This window comes from Apus apus, chromosome 7 (genome assembly GCF_020740795.1).
Source record: "Apus apus isolate bApuApu2 chromosome 7, bApuApu2.pri.cur, whole genome shotgun sequence".
Classification (NCBI taxonomy): domain Eukaryota; kingdom Metazoa; phylum Chordata; class Aves; order Apodiformes; family Apodidae; genus Apus; species Apus apus.
In genome coordinates this window covers 19,613,062-19,633,828 of record NC_067288.1, presented here as the reverse complement: position 1 = coordinate 19,633,828, position 20,767 = coordinate 19,613,062, and the positions used below count along the sequence as shown (strand labels likewise).

Here is a 20,767-nt window from a genome sequence, read left to right as displayed (position 1 = left end):
GCTCTATTAACAACAGATGTTAGACAACATTAAATCTCATACTCAATATGCCATTTTGAGTGCAAAATCTAATCAGATATCTCAACAGCTACATTTTAAGAAACTGGTATCCAAATGAGTAGTCCTTATTCTAGTATTTTCTACTGCTCATTTTTTAAAACTCTACGGCTATAATTTGAAAAGTTCTCCTTTGCCTTGAGCTGCACTGTACGTGTGTGCAGTAGAGCTCCACATTTCCTAGCTCCAGCTTGTGCAACTCAAAACAAAGGCAGGCATGTAAAAATAGATGGAGGGAGAGGCAGGGCTGAGGCAAAAGGTGCCTGCACATTTATATGAGCAAGATCAAATATGGCTGTGTTTTTATCAGAAAACATTTTCATGTTTCAGTGAGAAATCAGTGTACTACAGCTGGTGATGGATCAGTTTGTTCCCCACCACCACCCAGCTTTTAAAGGTGACTGCTGTATTTGGTAATTTTGCATTCACAGGCCAGACAAGTATTCTCACCCAAGTTTACTTTGTATGAACTCTGAGCAGAAAAAAAAAGGTAAAGGAAAAAGAACTATTTAGAAATATCAATCTAATCCTTTTGGCTACTCTAGCTGCTATACAACCTCAAAAACAAATCATAAAACATGGACACAGCAGTAATGCAGACACTTACTTAGTGGTTGCACATAGCTACCCTACTACCTGAAAGCCATTTCTGTTATGCTTGGTACATCAAAGAACGCGGAGTCACAGACAGTAGATCCATTCCTGCAAACAGTTTTTATAGGCAGCTGCCATTAAGAAAGAATGGCAGATTTATGGAATCATAAATATTCACTACTCCCACATGACATTTGCATGAGACTAAGTTCATCAGCCAAATGCTATGTGGGGCTCAACAAAGACCACCCTTCTGGAAGAATGAATGAGGGTAGCAGAGTATACAGCCCCCCCAGACTGCCAGATGTAATATGGCTGGTATCAACATCTTTCTGGAAGGGGAAGCCTTTATAAACACAGAAACACAGATGGTCTTACCTAGTAGCAAACCAGTTGCACCTTTCCTGCCTACCATCTAAACTAACCACAGGTTACTGATGTCACACTGTCACTCAGTTCCCTGTAAGTACCTCTAATCATCTGTTTGTCAGACATGTATTGGTAGATGGTCTTTTCCGTTAGGCATTCCCTCCTGGAAATCTATGGATCACTCACTAGTTCACAGAGCTCCACCACTGGAGCTGAGCTTCTCCAGGAGCACTGAGCCACAGGAGACAGCTGCCACACCCCAGCAGAGGGCTGAGGGGAGGAGAGAGCTGGCTGTGGCAGGGTCACACCCCCAAGCCAGCAAGCCAGTCACTTCAGAACCCATTGCTTGCACAATGCTGAATCACAACCTCCTGCAAAGACTGGGTGGGATGCTGTCTTGTCTGCCCAACAGTGTGAACACAACCACTCCATGCCTGGAGTCTTCATTCATTTACCCCTTCCATTCATTCTTCAAATGGAAATGATTTCATCAAATTTCAACCCTCTAAATTATTTAGGAAAACAATTCTAGACAGAGCAGTTGAGAGCAGCCTGCCAATATCTCTATCTCTGGCCATTCATCAGTCCTGTCAAGAGCTTCTGAGTTACACTGCCATGCTCCTCACAGCACACTACTGAAGGGTAAACAAAATATAATTAACTTAACCCAAAAAGTCACCGATAATACCTCAGTAAGTTTACATGGTTAAGTGGGATAAATGTGTGAATATATCTGGAGCTAACAGTGCCTTCACCTGAAGATAAGTGTTGAGAAAGGTACCTGCCATCACAGCACTGCAAAATACTGTCAAACTAAGATTGATAACATTTATATTTTGTCCCTATCAATTTGAGCTGATTTGTAACAGCAACTTTTTATGCTGCATAAGCTCAGAGAAATACTGCAGATAGAGGAAACAACCTAGAAAAACTGAGACTGCTAATTTTACTATTCACTGAAATACCATTTAAATAAACACTGTCTGTCAGAGAAGCTTTCATGTGTAAACAATAAAAAAGTAATGATTAATAAAAACTGCACAAGGTTATGTGAGAAATGAAAATGTTACAGAACACTGAACTGACACCAGCAAACAGAATTAAATCTTGCATCTTGGACAGCCTACCATAACATACTTCAGTGATCTGCTTTATATAGAAAGGTCCCGATCCTGCATATATTTAGAGACAAGTAACACAAAGCAAGTCAAGAATTTAGCCTTGCACTCCAATTACAGATGTGCTTCAATACACACAAACACTAACGTTGTTTCTATGCCCAGTGCAATCAGTATTAAGCAATAAAATAAGGATGTAACAGCATCCCCTTCTTTCCCTCCACTCCACACACACATCCATGCATGCACTTGGCTTTCTTATTTCTGGCATTATTATTTCTAAGGACACAAATACAAAACACCAGAGACCTGTACACTGGAGAGCAAACCTAACAGCCAGAATGGATGCTGACCCTCCTACTCAAGCCACAACTCACAAAAACTACAGGACCATGTTGTACTTTTAATTGGGTTATTTCCATTCACAGCTTTCGGGAAGAGAAGAGCGAGCAAAGGAAAAATCAGACCACTCTAAGGTCCAAATTCAAAGAAACTGAAAGTGGTCTTGACTGAAGCCATTCAGCAACGTGAGGAGAAGGTACGAAGGAGAAAACACCTGATTAACCAATGCCCACCTAGGAGTACTGCCTGTTACTTTCACATTTGCCAGTAAATCCCATTCCAAATGCAAGGCTTGTTCCACCAAAGACTCCTCCTATGCATAGCAAAACTCATAACCAAAACAAAAGCAACCCTGGGACTGTAATTCTTCTGTTAAATACTATATTTACTAAAAGAAAAGAGTGATTTAATTTACCATTAAAAGGTGCTGCTATATCTGTTTTCCTCTAATCAGGGAGGTCCCAAAACTTTAGATAAAGCATAAATTTAAACTACTGCCCTAGCACTTTATAGGCCACTAAGACATAGGCAAGATTTCTAATTTTTAAATTCAATAAAAAGTAACAAAATAAATGTAGCAGAAGTTCTTCTTTACATGATACTTTCAGGTTTTAATTTACATTAAAAGACAATTAATAAAGTAACTTTTATTTTTCCATGTAGACTTCTACTGCTACTGTTTACTATAATAATAATGAAGATGATAATCTCTACAACCTCAAAATTCTACTGCTAGGAATTATGTTCTCTCACTATGTTTTTTTGTAGTTTAATTGTCTTCATGTAATATTGATATTTGGTACTTGGATGTAATTAAGAATAGGGGAACCATTCTTAGAATACTATTTCAATCCATTAGGCAAATTTTCTCACTGTGATATGAAAAATTTCATCTACCTAATTAGCACACCTACTTCTTCTGAGCCTAAGTGCACCTAAACTATGTTTTATGATAGCCCAAGGAAAAAAAAATAAACCACAACACATCAATTATGCCTCCACTCAATGGTACAACTATTTTAAAATGTGTGAACAGTTAAGACAAAATTGAAAAATTACCATAATAGGCTTTTGACACTTCCCTGCTTAAGCAAAAATTAATTCTAACTCCCCATTTTTATGCAAAGCCTTTATAATTTCTCTAATCTCGAGTTCCCATGAGAAAGAACACAATACTTTCAAGTACAAGAGTGTGAGGCTTGGCATCTTCCCTTCTTAGTTATGCAGTTTATTTGATGGAAGTCTAAACCACTAAGCCTCCCTTTGTGCTTAATACAAGCCATCCTCAGTGGAAATACAAGTTAATTTAAGTAAAATGAAGTTTTAGGAGAATGCATTCTCTTGCACAGAAAGCTTCACTAAAGCAAATCTTTTTTTAAATGCAGCATCTGTTTCCTGAATTGCTCTAGAACCTGCAATAAACTACAAAGAAGCAAAGACACTTTCACATGTGAAATACCATAAACATAAAAACAGCCTAAAGGAGTAACTTATTTATCATGTTACTGGATGGTTTTCAGTTTCATCTTGCATCACACATGAAGACACTCTACCAGTGCAATGAATTATCATGCTCTAAGCATAAGATATTATGCATCTTCTGTTTTATTAACAGTGACTATTAAAAACTACTGGTTTTGTTATGAAAGTAAATCAGCTGTATCACTGGTATACTCTTCCACACACAGTAAGGTGTGTGGATCACATTCTAAATCCGCAGTTATTTCATACATTTCTTTGCCCTCAGCCACAGCTGAAATATTTGTACATCAGATGCTATGCTACAGCAGCACATGGTGGGTTATGATGCCTACAAAACTATTAAGGTCACAGAAAGCTTGTGCATATATTTAGTCTATTCCCATGAGAGGCAGAGGTATATTATTTGCATACCATTATGCAGTGAAAACCTATTCAGTTATCCCCACTGGAGACAACTCACCACAGTGACCTAAATAGTATTCACCTTCCCAATATTTGAAGGAACAGCAAATAAATGGGACCCAGTGCATAAAAATGAAAAAAAAGGCTAAGAACATAGGCTTTTAAATGACAAATGCAAATGAATGCAGACAAGTGTATCACAAAAAAAAAATCTCATGGAAGCAAAGAATGATGAAAAAACTGAATTGTATGCTTAATAGAGGACTACAGTGTTGAGAGTGAAAATGGCTGGAGAGATAATTTTAGCCAAAAAAGCTCTGACATTACCCAAGCTTATTATGACCACAAAGGAGAGCAAAGTCTCAAATCACAGAACTCACTTTAAAATAACCTCCCTACATTTGCTGCGACAGCAGCAGTTCCAGTATCAGCTGCCCAAAACAAAGCCAGACAGCTATTGATATGTTGTCTGCAGCACTGTGCCATAATTAGCAATTGAGACCCCTGTGACACATATGTATTGCTTCTTCAATAACAGCTGTAGTATCGTGCACTCTTTCTGTAATTATGTACATGTACTAACATGCTGTAATTGTCCTCCTCATTTATATTCTCCCCATAATTACGGTATTTTGATTAAACATTTACCAGTCTCTACTCACTCCCTTTTTCTAGTCATCCTTTCTAATTTCAACATAGCCACAAAGAAGGGAGAATATAAATAAAGTATATTTATGTACTCTGTGGAGAACATCAGAGGAGATTAACATAACAGTCCTTTAAGGCCTTAGTCCACAAATCAGTCACTCACTGTTAACCTGGTTTCACTTTTTGCCACCATGCTACGTGAAGGTTACTTCAGCTGTAAGCATTTCTGAACCTGTCTCTTTCTGTAAAGCTCTGGGCACAGCTACAGCACAAGAGAAACAGGAACCACAGCCTTAAAATCAAAGTTGTGAGCAGGTTGTAAAGCACAACAGAAAGGGTTCATGACACAAATAGAAGTCCAAAGCCAAAATTAAAACCAGAAAGCTCAATAATGCATATTGAAAGGTTTGTGCATACCGGATGTGGCTGACTCAGCTAAAAAAAAACACAAGTAATTTTATTTTTTTATGTAAGATATATAATAATTTTTAGAGTTTGTGGCCATACAGCTACGACTGACCCTTCAAATGCAGTTATTTGAAGTTCAGATGAGTAAACCCCAAAGAACTACAGCACTCTATAAAACCTGACAAGTTACAGTCACTTCTTGAAACTCTTCCTTCATTTTACATCCTATATAATGCTTATTAAAAAGAAAAGATTACAGGAATAACCTCTTAAAAAAGCTGCAAATCCAACATGGCACCTCTAACAATTATAGCTTGTATAGAGCAGGGATCTTTTAATATATTTTTTAGTAGTACGTCTGACAATTCTATGAGCTGGTGGGTATGAAACCGATGTCTCATAATCCATGAAATGGATGGTGCTACGGTCACATATAACCCCTCATATTACCAGTATTCTCAAGGGCAAACTGAGCACTCCCATGATATGCACAGAAGCCTTAAATTTATTTCCATCCCAACCTCCCAGAGTAACAATTATTTTCACTCTCTCTTACCTGCTCATGAGAAATATAAACAACTTTTTTCAGGGAATATACATATACTTCATCAATTTTGGCTGATACTACCTATTCTAGTTGGCTTTAGAAATTCTGGAGGCACATATCCAGCCAGGCTGAAAAATGCCTTTTTCTTTTATTTCTTTTTTGTAAGCTTCACTTTTCAGCTCACTGCTGAGCTTAATGAGCACAGGACTCTGACATGGGGGAGAGTGGAGGGTGGCCACGTGAGGGGCAGCCCCTAGCTAAATTACTCCAAGCTGCCTGTCAAGTTTATCTCCCATGCTGCACCAAAGAGAATGAAGATCCAATGCCAACCTTTAAATATAAGGGTTTTCATAGGTCAGGGAAAGAGAAAAAAGACATGAACTCAGATAACTGAGCTGTTCAGTGCTATGTTTCTTTTTCCAAACTGCAGGATCTGTACAGCCCCAAAGGATCATTTTGAAAACACTGGCATCGACTGCATCTATTTCTGCTATTGTGTCTCTGAAGAGATTACTATCTTTGAGAGCATGGTCTAGGGGTTGCCACCACCTTGCTGGGTGCCACTTCTGTGAATAAGTGATAAATTCACATTCCAAGACATGACAGCAGACACTGGATCCTACTGAAGCCCAGACAAGCTAATGATGTGCATGCACATCACAAAGAACATTTTGATAACTGCTCAACTAACTGTTCCTAACAGAGCTGTCTAATAGGAAAAAAAAGATCATTCTTTTATTATTTTCAAAATATACTTCAGTCTCATTTAAAAAAAAAAAAATCAAAGAAGAAGGTAAAGTTACATGCTTTAATACATAAGCAGGGAAGAAAGGATGAACCACGCATGCAATATTTTTGACAAGAAAACACTACTGTCCTCCAATTCCATGGTCTCTGGGCAGCTGGAACAGCCCATGCCAACGTTTCCTCTCCTTGGCTTACAGAAAATGTTCCGTGGGATATTTCTAGCAGGAAACAGGTAAAAACAAGAACCCCAGAACCGACTGTTCAGATTCCTCATGCAAGATGTTTCAATGCAATTTAGTTATTCCATCCATTGTATTCAGCTATAATTGGAAGCATTTAATATTACATCCCTTTCTCCTGTAATGCTCTGTCAGCAACAACAACCAGTCATGCTTCCTTTCTGGCTCTGCCTAGCAGTGTTGTATGCAGACAAAAGAAAAGCTCCCTATGCATCAATATTTCAGTAGTCTATCCATACAGAAATGAAGTTCTTCATAATTACTTCTAAATTTTTAAGACTTGGGAGGCAGCGTTTGAAAGCAGAATAATTCTAAGATACTTATCTTTATTGTGCCTTGAAGACTAAGGGAAGAGGTTCCATCTAATACTTCAGCTTAACAAAGGAATAAAGAAGCAGAACCTTCCCTGTGGTTAAGAAACAGTAAAATAATGATCCTGGATAGGTATGGAGTGATCACCCACAACAGTCCTTTAACAGGAAGATGGAAGAGACTGCTTTACCAGGTCTCTGCTTCCAGAGGGTTTACCTCATGCTCCAATGAAAAACGTAACAAAACAAAAGCAGCTGTGCCTTATCTGTAAAAACAAATAGTCACTAATCCACATGATTGTATTGTGTGACTAGAAAGAACTGATGAGAAAAAACAAGTTTAAATTATAAAAACACATTATTTTACACTCAGAAATACGCTCTATTTCATCAATGTTATGACTTTGTGAGATTTCATTAGGCTAACATGCTACTTCTGAATAATATAAAAAGAGAGACAATCTTAATGTTTGTGTGGACTACCAGCTTACACAGGAAGATGCTGAATACCATCATTGACTCTGTAGTAGCTCTCTAGATTAAAAAAGTGCATTAAAACCTTTCTAGTTTAATGTTTTGCCAGTAAAAGATGTGTACCAGTTACAACCAACTCAATAATGTGTTTTGTGATTTCTCGGAGTGAGTCAGAGACACAGGGGACTATTCAATTCTTACCTTATTATTTATAGAAAGTAGTAATATCAAAATAATTAAGCACTCATTCTCTAGATTTAAAGGTGCACACTGCATACATTACATGACTCACACACAGCAAGACTGCTACTAATTTTTTAATCAACCTTAATATTAGAAAAACTAAGGAGTGAATTTCAAAGCACCTACATGCACTAAGCAGCACACAGTATTGGCAGGAGCCACCTTTGCTGTTCTATGACATATTTGGTTTGGTGGTTGGTAAAACCATGCAGTAATGGCTTTTCACAAAGTTTGGTTTGCTCCTTCTGAGCACAGAGTTTTCTACTAGGTAGCATTCAATTTAGAGGAAGAAAAAAAAAAATTAAGTAATCTCTATTTTATTCAACAGTGAAGAAATTAAATGGACATTCTGTATATAATTTAGGGAAAGAAGCAAATTCTTACTTACTGGATAACATCCAGTCATAATTCCAACTTCAGACCACTTCCATTAGAATTATAAAATGCAAGCAAACTACTTCTAGGTAACACAATTCACAAGCATGTGTTTAATACAGAAAAGCAATTGCAAAAAACATCTTAGTAAAACACATTCATTTCTAACTCCTATATGCCCCAAATGCCCTAGATGAAGAAGGGCTGGTTGAGAAAAGCTCAACCTTTTCTCAGCTCAGATGGAGCAGACAGACACAAACACTGCCAGAACAGGCTGCTGTTCTCCACAAACTCCAAAGCAGCCACAAGACGTGGCAGCAGCAAGGTAAGAACACTGTCTGCAGGATGCTGCTCAGAACTGCAAAAGTAAAATCTGACCAGGCAGGTGTCCTGGTGCAAGGTGATACACCACAAGGCTTGCTGGTGGGCAGCCACGCAATGTATTTTGATGAAATTAAATTGAATTCTAAAGTGAAAGTATCTTCTAATCTTTGATATGAAAAATTCAATTTTCAATCATCCTGAAAAAATTCAGTTCTGACAAAGAAAAGCATTCCCAAAAAGAACTGTGTTTGTGCTAACATATGCAGCAAATTTTGGACCTTTTGGTGAAAGGTCATATTTTATCTCTGACAACATCTAGCTGAATACCCCACTCAGAGTTTTAAAAAGCAAGCTATGCTTTAAAGTTATTTTTAAACACAACAGGAATGGATTTTCAGAGAATGTATATAAAGCTGTCTAAAACTTTACAAATCCAGCTTGACACATCTAAGTATCACAAACTGATTTTGAACCTCTTAGCTTGTAAAGACACAGGAAAATGCAACCATCACTTAAAAAAGTATTTTAAGACTTTTATTACTATCCATAACTAAAATTACTGTCTGCATCAAAAAATAAAAATCTGGGCTACCACTGTGCTATTAAAAACCTTGCATACCTGACCAAAATTTTGAACACCACTAATGTTTTTATAAAACATAAATAGGAACCAAGACTCCATCATCAGGCCAGACACAGACTGAGTGCAAGAGACCCCCCCTGACATTTAATAACTGCTACAGGGCAGCTATGAGGTGAGGGGCAGGGCACCTGAGTGAGTCCTGAATTTTCAATTTATGTTTTCCAGACTATCAGAATGTGATGGGTTAATTTTCATCTTGAGCATTTCACAAAGATCGTAAGCCACATAAAACCACTTTAATTTAATGTCTGTGAAAGCATTTAAGTCTGAGAGCTAAAATTGTTGTGTTATAGATAATCAAAAAATACTTCAAAAAAAATCTATACAACATGGTGTGTTCTATTTTCTTAATAGTGTTTCAACAATTCCTCCCAAATGCTGCTAAAGAAAACCTCTCTCAATTAAATCAGCGTGAAACAGGAATAACATCAACAAATGCAATAAACTAACACCCCTCTACTATGTGAGAATGAGGTCCCAAGAATGAATAAAAACTAATCTTCAAAGCAAAAAAAATTTACTTTGGGAGTGGCAAATTTGTTACAGAAGCACAAAAATTATGGAAGCAAAGACCTTCTCATGAGCCTTGATAGAGAACTGCTACTCTACAGTCATCTTTGATGACCTTCAGCCTGTCCATCCATAACTCTGGAGGTCCCTGTCCTATCTTCTTTATTAAATTTCTTATTTAATTTCCCTTATCATGGACTGCAATTGATTCCCTCAAACTAGACTGGATGTGGCAACCCCCTAACATCCCCTGAGTCTAAACTCATCAAAGCTAATGGTGCTCACGTGAGTTGCTCAGCTTGAATATGGAACAGAGAGAAGTATTTACTCAAGAGGGTTAGCATGATCTCCCACTAATCTCCTGAGATTATGGAAGTAATTTTCTACTAAAGTTTTGACAGAGAGGCTACAGAAATGCACTGGTTAAAAACTCTACAAAACAAACTAACTTAACACATACCTCCAGAAGGAAACTCAAGATAATTTAATTAGAAATTATATCTAGCATGCCTCTATGCATTCCCCTACATGAGAAAACACCAGAACTCTTTATTTTTAAGTAAACATGCAACTGTAAGTCACGTTAAATTTTAGGTTTATTGTGCTTAGTGCTACTATGGGCTGGAAAATGGTCTCCTGAAATACCATCCTGATTTAACATCAGTTTAATTTATCTGCTTAATATTTTACAATGGACTAAATAAGTGTGCAAAGTGATCATGGCCTGAATTTGCTGTTTCATTTTGTTTTCAATTATAATAACATCAAGAGGTCTGGCATTTATCTACTGAAATGTTCATTTCATCAATAAAATATTCTCCCATCAGTAAGCCACCTGTAACAATGTAAGTCTCTTAAATATCCTAAATCCCACATTTACAGTTGGTCAAAATATATTAACACACAGTGATATTCAGAGCATGAGGACTGGCACTGAAGTTAGATGCTTTTATTAAAATACCTTGGAAGGCCAGAAATTAATATCCTTTATGATAAATTAAAACTATTTTCTCAAAGGCACTTTTTTCTATTCTTTCACCAGATCTGTTTCAACTAAAGACAAATGCAGAGCTAAAGTACTCTCTTTTTTTTTATGGCCTCACCATTCACAAACTGATTCTAAGTAGCAGCATTGTATGTGTGGCTGTACACAAAGAACCTCATTAGAAAGGCTGTCTTATGTGGGTATTCCTCTGAAAGCTTCACTTTTGCTATTTTAGAAGTTTATATTAATGACTGCATTCCTTTACCAAGTACTATGGGGGTTTTATTTCAGTTAAAGCTTGACCTTTTCCTTTTTGTTTTTGAAAATGGAGAAAGTGACTTTATTTACAAATGTCTGATTTTGGCTCCTGTCTAAAAGATAATGGCTTAAATGCATTTGACTTCATTCTGCTATTTATTTTCATTCCTTCACATTTGTCTTTTTAATTAACCATGGTCTAATGAATTAAATGTAACACATTTCTGAGAATTGGAACTGTGAACTTTATAAGGATGTTCTTAGGTTTTTGCGTTTGTTTGGTTTTTTTACTGCTATAATAATAAATCATTACTAGTGCCATGAAGTTTAAGATCAATCCCAAAATCAGATTCTGGGTGTCCTTCATTAAATAGTTTACCAAGTCTATTATTTTCTTGTGAAATAATCAGATTAGAAATCAAAATGTAATTTCTGTTCAATAATATAACAGTTTTTAAAATACCATATACCAGAAATGAAGTACTAAAGACAATATTAGAATTCATATGTAAATGCCAAAGAAAAACATGCAGACTTTTAGTAGCATTCAGGATAATCTATTTACAGTTAAATCTGGATAGAACTAGTAGCCATGATTGCTACTAACTATAATTTAAATGTACTTTGGCATTATACCAATTGCATTGTCTGCCATTGTGAAGTTTTAACATACCTTTATCCTATAAATATACATTACTGATGCCATTATTTCTGCTTCAAGGTAAGGAAAACGTGGGTTAACATGAGAGAAATCTTAAATGTGACATAAAAACAACAATGGCCTATACAAAACACAGTGATTACCCATTTGAATAAAGCATAACACCACAAATACTATTCACTGTTTTTACTGATGTTATTTTTCATTTCTTGTAATTCCTTTTTTCTTAAAGTAAAAAAAACTCTTGTTCATATAAACTTAACATGGCCCTTGCACTACACGTCCCAGTTGGCAGAGGACCCTCAGAAATTATAATCTTTGCAGTAATAATTCACAGGCCTAGTGGTGCAGAATACAATTAGAGCTGATCACAGCTCCTAGAGGCTCAAAAAGGGCATCACAATTATACAAAACCAGGGTATGATGCCTGACAACCTGACACAATAGCCAAACAATGGTCATTTTATTCTGTTTATCTACAAGAAAGACATCTGCAGTTCTGCTGGGTCTGCTCTGCTGCCTTGTGTGGACCACAGCTCTATAACAGGTAAATTGGTTATAGCAAACAGATAAGGGTACATAAAAAACAGATTTTTGCCTTTCCACATTTCCAATATTCTGTTGCAGTGCAACACACAGTAGCCAGATGAACCCTCTGTGGTTATTACCCACCTAATGTTGTAAAAATATTACTATGACATTTTGTCTGGTCGACCATCTTAAAGGTTAATTCTGTTTCCTATTTGAGATTTTCCTCTAGGTGAGCCATTCTGTGCAGTTTCTATTTACTGATTCCAAACAACCCCCAAACTGTTTCATTGCTCACTCTCACTGTTAAGAGCATATTGACTGGCTGCCTGCTCTGCTGTTTAATTCATTTATGCTGAGAGTCAGGCATGAAGACAGAATTTTAAATGTGACATTTGCAGGCTGTTGGGTCATTTGAAGCTCTGACAACACCAGGGAGTTCCTGACATACAAACTGGTCCTGATTTCCAATCTTCCATGCTCTAAACACATCAGAGATTCTTCCCAGAGGCACAGATTTCAGCCAAAAGTTTTTAAATCCCTTATGTTTACATTTCACAGAAAAGAACTGTACACTTCAAGGTTTTTATAGTAAAGCTTGTTTCCTTTAAAGTGAAACAAACACTGCCTGCAGTGTGCAACTCAGCTGCTTAAAAACACTGATTGACAAAGCTATTCAGAAAGATCTACAATAATACTAATAGGATGTTGTAAGCAACTTTGACGGATGGTGGACTTTTATTTGTTCCTGAAGATCTTTTAAGTGTTCAAAAGCAGCTCAGTCTGAAATCACAGTTTTATCTCACATTGTCTATCTGGCTATTTCTACCCTGACCAACAAGTCCCAGTTTTCAGGGGAAATTTTCCTTGTCTCAAGGCAGTAAGTAGACTGTACCATTTTGTCTCCTGTGATGAGCATGTCATTATCTTCCTCTACTTTCAGGTCAAATTTTCAGAGTACACCTGATTCCCTGAAAGATTCCATACTCCCAAGGTACCATTAGGAAAACACTAATCTGACCCGATTCAGTCCTGACTTTGGAAAACTATAGTTCCCTGTCCCTGAAGCAGGATACACATCTACAAAGTTTGGCCATCAGCATTTTTGGTAGCTGTGGCTACCAACAAAGAATGAAAAGGCAGAATGGATTGAGAATCAGACCTTGAACTTTGAGAAAAGAGCAAGAAGGGAGTATAGAATCTTCTGCAGAGAAAAGATCTCTTCCTTCTCTTTGCCATAGGTGGGGAAAAAAAAATCCCCAGACATTCTAAAAAAAACCCACTGCAGTCAACCGTTCAATTCCAGCTCATACCTCCACATCATCCCTCATTTCTTAAATACTTAAAAAGAGTATTAATTTTAAACAAAGACACAGTTAAAAAGCACAATCTAGGCATAATCCATTTCTTTTTTTTTTTTTTGTTCTGAAAAACAAAAAGCAAACAAAAAACCTTGTGCAAAGCAGAAAGCATGCTGACACTGCTATAGTTGGAAACAGTGCTACTTCAGAACTGTGCTCGGTGTGGAGATTGTTTTCCCTACTCAGATCATCATGACAATTATTCCACAATAACAATTCTATACTTTGGCTGATTTTTCAGGAAGGGAATGCAATTTGTGTCAATATGCAAATTTGAAGAAATGAATGAATATTTTTTCCCTTTTATTTCAGTAGACACACAAGAATTTTAAGAGCAAACTCTGGAGTGTCAGCTGTGTCATACAAAAAGTCACAGTAAGACTTTTGTAATTAAAAAGTTGTTATCTGAACAAAAGTATGCTGTTTTTACACACTTCCAGATGAGAACATTGACTCTGTATGACCTAGAAAGGTAGATTTTATTACAGATATTGTTTACTCTCAAAGAAATTCCAGAAAATAGAAAGACATACCTGGTGTATTATCTGAGCTACAGGAAGTTGTTCAGCATATTTTAATGGTTCCGTTGCCAACTCATCCTTTGGAACCCTGGGAAGAAGTAAAAGCTATCATTTGTCAAAGTTATACAATGTTTACAAAGTTAAACTATTGAAATTTAAGAGTTTCAGGTACATTACTTTTAAATGTATGGCACCTAGGAGATTATTTTGCTTAAGATGAAGAAAACATTTATTTTGAGACCTTAACTAAATATATTTCTTACAAAGCTGAGTGAAAGAACAGAATTACAGTAAAGAGAAATTCCCTGACCAAAGCACACAAAACACAAACTTAGCAGCAGAAACCTAAGAAAACCTTTAAATTTAGTTTCAGACTAACAAAGTTCTGGTGAAAGCTGGATTTAAATCCCCACAGGAGAAAAGTCTTATGTGTTTACAGAGCAGATTCAGCACTGTTAACAATACAAGCTTCTTCACCTAATGCTACCAACATAATTAAAATATGACCATCTCAAAACGCAAGAGGGATTATTCACCCTATTTCCCATTGGGATCCCATGGGGTCATTTCCCATTTGTGCTGCAAGTGCACATCAGTGTTCAGCTGTCGTAGAAGTTCAACACCACATTTGAGCATTTGCCAGCACAGCAGTGTGTACTGTTGGTTCTAAATAAGCCAAAGAACTAGTGTGAACAAAAAGCATAGAATACTTCACAAAGAAAATGCATCATATCCCTTTAAGCTTCAAATAAACTGTAGCTGCACCTGAAATTCAAAATCCATAAGCAGTCTCTTAAAAGAGTATTTAAATTACAGTAAATGAATACAAACACAAGTCTTAAACCCTTCAACCATACTGCATTCTTCTACTGGAGCTGCACAGCATGTGCTACATTTTCAAAGTACCATTAAAGGTTTTCATCAGTCATTCCCCAATCTTTCTCAAGAGTTCTGAATATAGCAATTTGAGTAATATGACAAGAAACTAGGGGGAGGGGGGAAGATCCCCATGAAAACAAGGCCTTTCTATAAAGTTAAAGCAGAATTACTTTCAGACAAAAACCATGGCAAAGACATTATTCTCCAGGTTGAAATTACTACCTTATACCCATTCTAGTAAAAAATGATATATGCTTGCTGGGTCAACGTACCTGCAGACTGGCTGCCAGGTAGAGCCAGAAACTACAGCCCTAGACTCTGCACTGGCAGTCAACAGGTTGTGGGTAAAGGAGAGGACAATAAAAAACCACCTCTCCCTCTTCCATTTCTGAATTTCTATTGTGGTTTCAACTGCTTTTAAGCTCCAAATAAGAGCAGAAATGAGGAAGTACAGAAGTCTTTACTGAATAAGAAATTTACCAGAGAATGGAAAAAACGTGGCAATACTTCAAAGATCATAGTGACAGCCTGTTTAGAACTGTTTAATGTGCTTAAGAAAAATTAAGTAAGCCAGCTCTGAACTGCTGAAGCTGGTCTACTAAAAGAGCTCATTTACTTTTATGGTTCTTAAAGAGTTTTTTGACTATTATGGCAATAAATTATTTGTACTAAAAACCTGAAATATACTGCTGTTATAGTCCAACACAACCATCAGAATTTAGAGTGGGCTTCACAGCTACACTGCAGTGTGCAGAAGGAACCTTTCCACCCACTCATTTACTTTCTACTTTCTACCATTTGCAGGACCCTGACTGACAAACATACCACTATTTAGCTACCGAGTCAGCATGAATATGAGATGAGTCTATTCTACTGGGAGCCCATTTCCTGACACAGCACCTTGATTTATGGATACCAACTACATAAACCCATTTCTTAGCCACAGTTCTAGATATTAAACCACTGTATTCGGAACAAAAGATTCATCAACATCTTGAACCATATCTTGAACACTTATCTCTACAGTCTTACAGGAACACTAGAAATCAGGAAAAAAATACCCCAGTATCTCAAATCCCAAAATGAAATACTTCAAACTCCAAGTAACAGCTACAATTATTATTAAACAAAAAAAAAAAAAAAAAAAGGGAAGAAAAAAAGAGCTTGTCTTTTCTATCAAGGACTTTGTACATTTGGCAATGTTTCCTGTCTAGACAGAGCCAGCATTCCCTTGCATATTCAAATGCCCTCCTTGTCAACTGCAGAAAAAAAGATCTTTCTTAAAATGTCAAAGGATTAAAAAGGATAAAGAAAAATTATCAAGGTAATTTTGAGCTCTAGGAAGCTTTACTTAAAATATAGGGATGTGAGAATAATATACACATGTATTTCAAAAGTAATTACATTTAAATTGAAATTAGGTCAATAGTTTTTCAACACCAAGACAGACTATTTCATTTTTTTCTAACTCATTTTCTGAAAAAAAAAGTAAATTCAACTACACGACATCATATATAAAATTACAAGATACAGATTAGATTGGTGCATTTTTTAATCTACATACATACATGTGTCTACAAAAACATACCCACACTATAATATGTATACATGCATGCACAGAGATATTTTGGAAGACAAGTTCAGAATGGCTCTCTCAAAATGTTTTGCTTAAATGCCATCAACTTCTTGTATATGTATTCAGTGATGTACCCACTGTCAAGTCTACAAAAGAGAATTTTGCTTCTTTTCTCCTGCAGATAAGCCTCCTCAACTGGATAAGCAAGTATATCTATCTTTTATATTAAACAGCGTAAATTAAAGCATGGAAGCTCAAAACTTGTGACAAAAAAGCTGTGTGAAATACTGGCCAACTATATCCTCTACCTGGAGTGAGTCATTAACTTGAGCTAGCAGGTATGACAAAGCAGTGTATTTCTAAAATTTGGGCATGTAAAGCTACTAAATAAAGTGCAAGAATAACTCATAGTAAATGACCTTTGCAATTTGACAATAATAGTCTTCATTATTATGATTACTGCAGTGCTATCATCTGAAGCCATTGCATGGCATTTTGTCAAGGGAAAGAACGTACCACCTCCTCCTAGTGCCATACGCTCAGATCCATCTAACAAAAATTAACTGTGGGAAGGATATGCAGATTATCAAGCCAACCTAAAACATGAGCAAGTTCTTACTGACTGTGATTTTTTTTTTCCTAAATTCATATGCTTATATACAGCTTCACAAAGGTTTTCCTGAACACTTTGTTCCCAGCTCTTTTCTCTTCTTTGATCAACTATCAGAATATTTCGACATATATTTTCTCGGCTTATTCTCATCTGCTTTGACTCACAGTTCTGACCAAGAATCAGATCAGAATTGTTATTATATTCCCTGCTAATAGCTATTTACACGATGGAAAATTAAAAGCATCTAAGACCAGTGACATTCACTTCAGTTAAAAAAAGGGAATTACTGCTAAGAGTCATACTGTATTTTAAGCAAATAAGAATTAAATTTTTGTGAGAAAAAAAAACACACATTTTTTTTCTTGATTTAGCTATTTTCCTAGCAAGTGATGATATCTCTGACAGAAATTAAACTTTATAACAGAGATACCTTCCAGGTCTCAGTTTTCAAGTACATATATACAGACAGTTTGGAAAATGCTCCAAAGTGCTTCAAAATGTCTAGCATGCAAAGTTCTAGCAGTATAACTATGTCAGTTAACAGTACCACTTTTAATATTTGTTTTAACAGATAGAAACAGTATAAACTGCTTTGAAGATATTTTTATTAGAATGAAGGCTTCATTTTTCAGAGCAAGCACCAGTTTACTGGTCTAAACGTTTGTATAACAGATATAGGGTAACTTCCTCTAAATTTCTTTTTTTGCTTCTTTTATCTTACCTGTTGTGCAGTCATTCTAACAAAGGTGAAAACTGGCTGATGCAACAAGAAACTGCTACCCTACAAGCAGCACAGAGGATGAAACATTGCACACAAAAGGCTTCTATGGAACAGCATCCATCATAAAAGCTCCAAGAACAGGGGTAAAGGCAAGACTTCTCTGTCCTGAGAAAATACTAGAAACAGTTACTGGAGCCTAAAATCCCCTACAAGTGGACACAGAGGCTGTATTTTAAAGAGTCTTTTAACTAAGAACAGAGAGAGTTCACTATCAGTAGTAAGATGAGGCAACATGATGTAGCTCAAAATGGCTGAATTCTCTCCAAAAAGGGAGGGGGTTACATCTGACTGCTCCCGGCACGTGTTATGCCTCATGCAAACACTGTCCAGGAGAGCACTAGCTGGCATAAGCCAAAATAGTATCACGGACTGTGCTAACAATTAAACATCACATCTGGCTGCAAGACAGAACATCAGTCTGTCTCATTTACAAGCTCAGAAGCAGCCTTGTATTCTGTCATTAAGAAAATGACATTGGTTAGCTTGGTCAGTTTTGCAAGCGGATCAAAGAAAAGCCACAATCAGGGCATTTAGTACCAAGGAAATAGAAACTTGCTGCAAAGCTGCTACTTCATTTTGCACTACCTGTAAGATTAGTAGCTCACTAACACTGGGCCTCCTAGACTGGTAGAATTACCTGTAAAAGGCAATCCTCTTCTAAAAAGTGTGATAGGGAGGTCATGACTAGAGAGGAAAAAAAGGTCAACACAGAAGAGGATGTTCTACTTCCTCTGCTTTTGCAGGGTGGATGAAGAGTACAAACAGGTCAAGAGAAAGATCATCTCCATTACAATCCTCCTCACCTTGCCCTTCTGTCTCACAGAGAGATGCTACTAAACTGGAAACTACTCTCCTTCCAGAGGTAACTTCCAGATGCCTGGATGGCATTCACTTTTGCTCAAAACTAGCTATATCAGGAAAAAACAAAAAAACCTCAGTTGATAAAATTTGTGCTCAAGTCATGTGTGGCAATTTGAGTCTGTAATTTCAGAAAATTAGTTGGCCTCACTGTTTAGTTAACATATATTTGACACTTCAACCTTTATAAAATGAAGGACTAATTTGCTGTAATACAAATTTCCCTGTATGCTTAATTTCTTTCAAAACAATTCTATTGCAAAAAAAACAAAAGTCATTGTTCACGAATTAGTTTTTCAGTAAGAAGTAGTCCTTTCTGTCTCAATTGAGCATGACAGCAGAGGGCTGCCAACAGTGCCAAAACAAGCTAACACAGTGGCATATCAGCATATACGGCACCATGCCTGACAGCTGGTAATGCAAAGCATAAGGAGATCTTGATTTTCAGGGAGAAGACTAGAAAGACACATAAAATCAGAAGAGAAGTAGGAAGCAGTAAGAGATAGCAGAAGAGGAGGATCTTGAAAAATTCAATTTAAAAGTTATTTTTATACTGCCACTGCGACTGCTTCTAGATGAAGGAAAGTAAGCATGAAACAAACTATGGAAAGTGAATCTAAATCCAGTAAAATGTGTCAAGATACTTAGTGGAAAATCTGATTTGTTATTTATATTTGCATGCTCGGTCTTATGAGAAAAATCCTGAGAAAGAACATGTGCTACAGAAAAATGAATCCCTAGCATCAAGAGGTAGCACATTTTGCCACAGGTACTAAGCCAGCCTATGGTCTAATACACAGAATAGCTACAGTGGCTTTCAGGCAGAGATATATTTTATCTCATGAAAGTATGACAAAAATACGGGGCAAAAAGAGCAGCATGTGAACACAAACTGGTTTGCTCATGGCAGAAATAGGCTGTTAAAATGCTTCAAGAGAGAAAAAAAGTCTATGTAACAGGACAAGCTATAAAACCCGGCTCTCTGGCACATATAAACATTCAGTAATTACATGAGGCAATAGGACTAAAGTAAATATTTCCTCCTTCCTATACAATCTCCAGATGTGATGGTTTGGACAGCTTTCATACATAGGGAATATTGTACCTCTTTGAAAATACTGTTCCTTGATATTAAGTCCTAATATATAACCACCTCTCTTGGAAACTACACAAAATCAGAGTGTGAACAGGATAAAGAAGAGGATATCAGAGACAAAAATGCATTATAGAAAAAGGGGTTTGGGGATCTTCTTCTTTATTTGCCGTAGATCTACAAGAGTTGCCCTGCTCCTGAAGTGCAGCCAGGTTTGTTTGACAGTAACTTCTGAACAATGAATGAAAACACTGGAAAAGACTGTCCCTCTTTTAGAAGTGACTTGAAAGCAGAAATACTGCAACTGATCAGACAGTCAGTATGTGACCAAAGGATGCAAATAATACAGCACTGGCCTATATAAGACACCCCAGACTGCAAGGCTGAAATTATTAATCTAAACCTGTATAGTACTGATAGCTTTACTGAATGTAAATACAAGAACATGCTTGAATCTGGCAATAAAAAGAAAACAAAATGCCAGAGCTTTATGCACCACATCAGAAAAAGTTATTAGGTTTCCTATTAAAGTGAGACTGAAATGGGCTATGTCGGGTTTGAGTGAACAGTTTTTAAAATTGGCCATTGAGAAATTTATCTACCATATCCATACTACAGAAGATTAAGAATTAGACCTTGGATCAACGCCAGATACTTGATCTATCTGCTAAATCCTAACCTCACACTTATTTAAGAATAGGGTATGTTTAAATAACAGAAACACTAAGGTAAACGGAAAATGCCAGTAACTGAAAAGAACATGGTTAACTCTGCTCTTGCCCATAACTGTGCTAATCAATCCTTTTATCTTTTTAAGGGA

General features: G+C 36.6%; 1 protein-coding gene across 1 annotated transcript in view; it reads right to left on the bottom strand.

Moving 5' to 3' along the window:
• The window catches only part of PIGK (phosphatidylinositol glycan anchor biosynthesis class K), a 65,107-nt gene that overhangs the window by 8,638 nt on the left and 35,702 nt on the right, over positions 1-20,767 (bottom strand). The window contains exon 10 of the mRNA XM_051625217.1: positions 14,160-14,235. Within this exon, the coding sequence (XP_051481177.1) occupies positions 14,160-14,235 (76 nt within the window). The remainder of the gene's footprint in view (positions 1-14,159; positions 14,236-20,767) is intronic.